Genomic DNA, 6475 nt, shown 5'->3' with positions numbered 1-6475 from the left:
CTCGTGATCCACCCGCCTCGGCCTCCCACAGTGCTGGGATTACAGGCGTGAGCCACCGCGCCCGGCTACCCTGGAACATTTTTGAAAGGAATAACTTGGCAAACTCCAAACAGAGGCTCCAGTTTGGTACCAGGATAAAACCAACTTGTCCTAGTTTCCCCAAGACGATCCCATTTTTAAAACTGAAAGCCCCAACGTGGAAGCAACCCCTGGGTCTACTGGTGGATGAATGTACAAACAGAATATGGTATAGCCATACTGCTACAGCTTGAATGCTTTTGTCCCCTCCAAAATTCATGTTGAAATGTCATCCCCAATGCAACACTATTGAGAGGTATGGTCATCAGGAGACGACTGAGTCAGAAGGGCATTAGGCATCCCTTGGGAATGGGTTTGATGCAGGGAGTCTGCCCTTCCCTTCCCATCCCTCTCCCCACGGGAGGACACACTGTTCCTCTCCTCCACAGGACGCAGCAGCAAGGCAGCATCTCAGAAGCAGAGAGCAGCCTCGGACAGATGCCAAACCTGCTGGCACCCTGATCTGGCGCTCCCAGCCTCCGGAACTGTGAGAAGTAAGTTTCTGTTCTCTATGAATTACCCAGTCTCAGGTATTTTCTTACAGCAGCACAAATGGACTAACGTACAAACAATGGGATATTATTCAGCCTTAAAAAGGAAGGAGATTCCGACACACGCTACGGCATGGAGGAGCCGTTAGTATAGGATGCCAAGTAAAATAAGCCAGGCACAAAAGGACAAATGCTGTACAATTCTACGGACAGCAGGTAACCAGAGCAGTCAAGTTCACGGAGACAGAAAGTAGAATGGTGGTCATCAGGACTGGAGGAGGGGAGTGGGGAGTTGATGAATGCGAGCAGAACTTCAGTGTGGGAAGATTAAAAGAGGTCCGTGGATGGACGGTGGCGATGGTTGCACAACATTATCAATGAATTGAATGCCAATCAACTATCCACTTAAAAAAGATCAAGATGGTAAATTTTATGTTCTGCACAGTTTGTCACAATTAAAATAATAGAAATGTTTAAAACGAAACAAAAAGCCCCACACCGACGGACAAAGCAGAACACCGGTCATGCACCCCTGAGGAGGCCCTCACCTGAGCCAGCAGCCAGTCCACCAGCTTGCTCCCAGGAAGCACTGACTTGTAGGTCTTCAGGTGGTAATCACGGTCTCTGCGGAGAAGGTGAGCGCACAGTGAGCAGGGCAGGGCAGGGCAGGGAGGACGGAGAGGGCAGTGGTCCTGACTTCCCTGCTGGACGTGCCCAGGAGTCAAGGATCTCCAGGCTCTCTAGGCATTGGGCAAGGGTCCAAGTCTCAGCTCAGATTCCACACTTCATTTGCTGTGTGATGGAGGGCATGGCTGTTCTAAACCAGGCCTCCTTCCAGCTACAGAGTGGGGGGCAGGAAGCAGCAGCTCTAGGGCTCTGGAAACTTTGTCTCTAGCCCAGGAGATTGCTGGAGACATTTCTGGCTGTCATGACCTGGAGGGGCTGCGGCAGGGGTGCTGCTGGCAACCCGTATGTAGAGGCCGGGGATGCTGCTGAAGATCCCACAACACCAGGACAGCCCCCAACAGAGACTTATCCTGGCTAAGATGTCACCAGCACCGAGGCTCGGGAGCCACGCTAACGCTCACAGAGTGGCAGGGGAGACCCCCCCATTCTTTCCTTTTTTTCTTTTGTTTTGTGATTGGCACTGATGTGTTTAAACCAAACTGACATGGGAAGCCCATGGAAGGGGCTCGTGGAGTCTACTAGGACTGGGCAGCACAGAGGCCTGTGGGTCTCATGGTTCTTTCCTGAGGTAACTGACCTGGCCTGTTACAGCATCTGAATCCCGGCTGAGCCTGGGTCCTGTGAGCTCTGCTAACCTTGCAGCGAAACTGCAACAACCTCTCAGGCTTTGAAGCTGACAAAGATGAGCTTCTGTGGCCGGTCCATGTCAAGGCTGATAAAGTCTAATTGGGGGATTTCTCTCAGGCTTTAGGACTGGGGGGTCTGACAGGCCCCATGTGCAGTGGGTGGGGATCTGCTGCCTTCCCCAGCAGCTTCCTTCCTTGGAGCTGGCGGAGGAGTCCCACCTGCCTTCTGGGGCTTGCACGGGAGCAGCAGCAGAGGAGCCCGGGAGGGCGGGGGCAGGATGGCAGAGGGAGTACAGTGTCAGACCCCCCAGTCCTAAAGCCTGATAGAAATCCCTCAACTAGACTTTATCAGCCTTGACATGGACTGGCCACAGAAGTGGTTCCCAGGGCCTGACCTCCCACAGGGCCAGGAAATGGTCTTTCCTCTCTACACTTCCCAGAGGTGATAAGAGCTATCAGGTCAGGGGGACAGAGAAATCTGCAGATGGGATAAGAATCAGGTCACCTTCTCTCCCTTCATCCACAACTGTGAGCTGTATGATAAAAAGAATAACCAATCACTGGTGTTTATTATACAATGCCAGGAGCCATTCAAAGCACCTTCCATGAATTTAGTCCTCATGACAACGCAAGAGGCGTGAGCTATTCTTATGGCCATTTCACAGATGCAGAAACAGAGGCAAAAGAAGTTAATCTTTCAACATTCACTGACAAGCCTTTACTGAGTGCCCTAGGCCTCTGCTCTCCAATACTTATCCATTTCAACATAAATTTCAATCAATTAGGACAGGCAAGGTGGCTAACACCTGTAATCCCAGCACTTTGGGAGGCTGAGGCAGGCAGATCATTTGAGGTCAGGAGTTTGCGACTAGCCTGGCCAACCTGGTGAAACCCCGTCTCTACTAACAATACAGAAATTAGCCAGGCGTGGTGGTGTACACTTATAATCCCAGCTATTCAGGAGGCTAAGGCAGGAGAATCACTTGAACCCAGGAGGCAGAGGTTGCAGTGAGCCGAGATTGTGCCACTGCACTCCAGCCTGGGCAACTAAGTGAGACTCCGTCTCCATCTCAAAAACATAAAAAATAAATTTCAATCAATTAATATTAAGCCAAATTAAAAATCACATTCCTCAGTCTCAAGGTGCAGCTCAGGGTCAAGGGACAAGGCAGAGAAGAGTTCCTCCCCTTGCCAGGTCTACAGTTCACTAGGGGAGAAAGACAGTGCACAGATCAACATACAAGAGGTCAAGCAGAGACAAGTTTTAAGAAGAAAACTAGGCTGGGCACAGTGGCTCAGGCCTATAATCTCAACACTTTGGGGGAAGATGAGACTGGAGGGTCACTTGAGCCCAGGAGCTCAAGATCAGCCTGGGCAACATGGCGAGACCCAGTCTCTACAAAACATAAAAAATGGCTGGACGCAGTGCCTCACACCTGTAATCTCAGCACTTTGGGAGGCCAAGGCAGGCGGATCACTTGAAGTCAGGAGTTCGAGACCAGCCTGGCCAACATGGAGAAACCCCATCTCTACTAAAAGTACAAAAATTAGCCAGGCATGGTAGCAGGCACCTGTAAACCCAGCCACTCAGGCAGCTGAGGTGTGAGAATTGCTTGAACCCAGGAGGCAGAGGTTGCTGTGAGCCAAGATCACTCCACTGCACTCCAACCTGGGGGATAGAGTGAGGCTCTGTCTCAAAAATAAAAATAAAAAAATAAAAAATTAGCCAGGCATGGTGGTGCACACTTGTATTCCCAACTACCTGGGAGGTTCAGGTGGGAGGACTGCCTGAGCCTGGGAGGTTGAGGCTGCAGCGAGCTGTGACTGCATGATTCCACCACTGCACTCCAGCCTGGGTAGCAGAGAGAGACCCTGTCTCAAAAAAAAAAAAAAAAAAAAAAGATGACGATGACAACTAAAGTGAAGAAAGGGAGGTGATATGGTTTGACTGTGTCCCCACCCAAATCTCATCTTGAATTGTAGCTCTCATAATTCCCACATATTTTGGGAGGGACCCAGTGGGAAATAACTGAATCATGGGAGAAGTTTCCCGGATACTGTTCTCGTGGGAGTGAGATGGTTTTATAAGAGGAAACCCCTCTCACTTGGCTCTCATTTTCGTTTTGCCTGCCATGTAAGACGTGCCTTTCACCTTTCTCCATGATTGAGAGACCTCCCCAGCCATGCGGAACTGTGAATCCATTTAACCTCTTTTTCTTTATAAATCACCCAGTCTTGGGGATGTCTTTATTGGGAGCACGAAAACAGAATAATACAGAAGACAGTACCAGGGAGGTGACACTTTATATAGGTGGGCAGGGAAGACCCCTGTGATATGGAGGCATTTAAAGGAAGTAAAAGAACGAATATGAAGGTATGCAGGGGAAAAACATTCTGAGCAGAGGGAACAGCAGGCACAAAGGCCCTGAGGTGGAGCCCATTATTATCCCCATTCCACAGAGGAAACAACTGAGGCACAGATGGTCAAGTAAGTCTGCCCAAGGTCACACAGCTGCTAACTACGAGGCAGGTTCAAGCTCAGTCTGTCTGGCTCCAGAACTGACATCCCGCATCACTGCACTGCAGTGCTTCCCACAACTTAACTCACTTAACCCTGTAGGGTAGGTGCCATTGCGAGCCCCATTTAATGGAGAAGGAGACTGGGGGCTCAGAGAGCTGGCCACACAGCCAAGAAGAGGTAGAGGTGAAAGTGGAGCTTGGAAAGAGTAACTTACTTGATCACCGGGGTGTAGAGGCTGTGAAGACGGCAGTAAAGCCTCACACCCTGAAAGAAAAAAGGGGAGGAATTCTGGGATCAGGTCACATCTTTGATGAGCCTCCAAATCCAGGCTGATGGGAGAGATGGCTTCCAGGACAGGGCAGGGCAGGTTGATGGGGGCAGGGGTGAGGTGGGGGCAGTGGCAGAGGCAAACAGGCCAAGGGGCACAGGCCTGCTCTGTGGCAAACTCAGGGTGGAGGTAAACGAGGCCGGCTGAGTCAGGGTCACAGGTGCAGAGGGCCCCTACCTTGGACATGATGTCCTCCAGCTCACTTCGGGCCTTGTAGGTGCCATCGTCGTAGCGGAAACGATACATCACCTGCTCATTCTTGAACTGGTGCTTGTCGGAAACTGGAGAGACAAGAGGACCTGTGTGGCTGGGCATGGTCCCTCGGCCCCTCCTGGCCACGACCACCAGCATGAGCCTTCACTCCATCAGCCACGCCTCTCGGTTCCTGGCCACGCCCACCAGTGTCAGCCTTCACTGCTTGCCAGGCTTTAGAGGTGGGTGCTAGGACTTCCCCATTTTGCACAGGAGGATACCCTATCCTCCTGCTACATGCAGGGCCCTACTGAGACTCGAAGCTTGGGATGGGGCATCTGCAGGGGTAAGGGATCCAGAAATGCCTCGATCCAGCTTGCACTGGGACCCCTCTGGCTCAGTACATCCTTGGATCTAGATCACCAATGGATGTGTGGGGACAAGCGTGCTGGGGCCTGAGACCACACTGCTGAGATTTACAGAGCCATCTCTATCCCACAAGTCATCCTTGACGTTTCAGATCCATTAGCAATGCCTATAAGGCCCTAACCTTCAAGATATCAATCATATCACCCAAAATCTCCACTCAGATATCAATCAGTCATCTATCAATCACGTCACTCATATCAATCATCTCACTCAGACATCAATCATCTCACACAGCTATCCATCATCTCACTCAGACATCAATCATCTCACTCAGATATCAATCAATCATCTCACTCAGATAACAATCATCTCACTCAGATATCAATCATCTCACTCAGACATTAATCATCTCACTCAGATATCAATCATCTCACTCAGATATCAATCAGTCATCTCACTCAGATATCAATCATCTCACTCTGATATCGATCATCTCACTCAGACATCGATCATCTGACTCAGATATCAATCAATCATCTCACTCAGACATCAATCATCTCACTCAGATATCAATCATCTCACTCTGATATCGATCATCTCACTCAGACATCAATCATCTCACTCAGATATCAATCAATCATCTCACTCAGACATCAATCATCTCACTCAGATATCAATCATCTCATTCCTACCCTGGCCCGAACCACCTTCGCCTCCCACCTTGACTATCACAGCAGCCTCTTTGCTCGGCTTCCTGCTGTCACCCTTGGTCCCAACAGTCTCCCCAGGGCAGCCAGAGGAATTCTACCAACATGTTTATCCAAACAGGTCTTTCCTCTCTACAGAGCTCAGCCGCACCTTCACAGCTCACTCAGAGTAAAAGCCAAAGACACTACAATTCTCTACAGGATCTGATCTCACCTCCTCAACTCTCCCACCAGCCCTGTGCCCTCTGACCTCGTCTCCTACCACACCCCCTCCTCACTCTGAGGCAGCTACACTCCCTCCCTGCTATTCCCTGCACAACTCACTTAGACTCTGCCTCTGCACTTGCTGTTCCCTCTGCCTGGAACCATGATGCCCACCTGGGTCTGCTCCTCACTGGTGGCTCAGGTCCTGGTTCCAATGTCACCTTCTTGGTGAGGCCTTCCCCATTTCCCCTATTCAGAAATGAACCCCAACA

The 6475-nt window shown here is 50.5% G+C and overlaps 1 protein-coding gene and 1 long non-coding RNA gene across 4 annotated transcripts in view; both read right to left on the bottom strand.

Moving 5' to 3' along the window:
- The window catches only part of LOC116535211, a 2220-nt gene extending 1109 nt beyond the window's left edge, over positions 1–1111 (bottom strand). The window contains exon 1 of the long non-coding RNA XR_004262090.1: positions 70–1111. This is a non-coding gene — a long non-coding RNA (uncharacterized LOC116535211). The remainder of the gene's footprint in view (positions 1–69) is intronic.
- The window catches only part of PREX1 (phosphatidylinositol-3,4,5-trisphosphate dependent Rac exchange factor 1), a 204789-nt gene that overhangs the window by 49672 nt on the left and 148642 nt on the right, over positions 1–6475 (bottom strand). For all 3 annotated transcript variants that reach the window (XM_032256051.1, XM_032256050.1, XM_032256052.1), the window contains 3 exons: positions 4909–5012; positions 4618–4667; positions 1118–1193 (listed from right to left, as the gene is read on the bottom strand). In XM_032256051.1, the coding sequence (XP_032111942.1) occupies positions 1118–1193; positions 4618–4667; positions 4909–5012 (230 nt within the window). The remainder of the gene's footprint in view (positions 1–1117; positions 1194–4617; positions 4668–4908; positions 5013–6475) is intronic.

The sequence above is a fragment of the Sapajus apella genome, unplaced genomic scaffold (assembly GCF_009761245.1).
Source record: "Sapajus apella isolate SASKATOON/1434 unplaced genomic scaffold, GSC_monkey_1.0 scaffold92, whole genome shotgun sequence".
Lineage (NCBI taxonomy): Eukaryota > Metazoa > Chordata > Mammalia > Primates > Cebidae > Sapajus > Sapajus apella.
The sequence above is the reverse complement of the archived record's forward strand: the minus strand, read 5'-3'. Positions and strand labels throughout refer to the sequence as shown.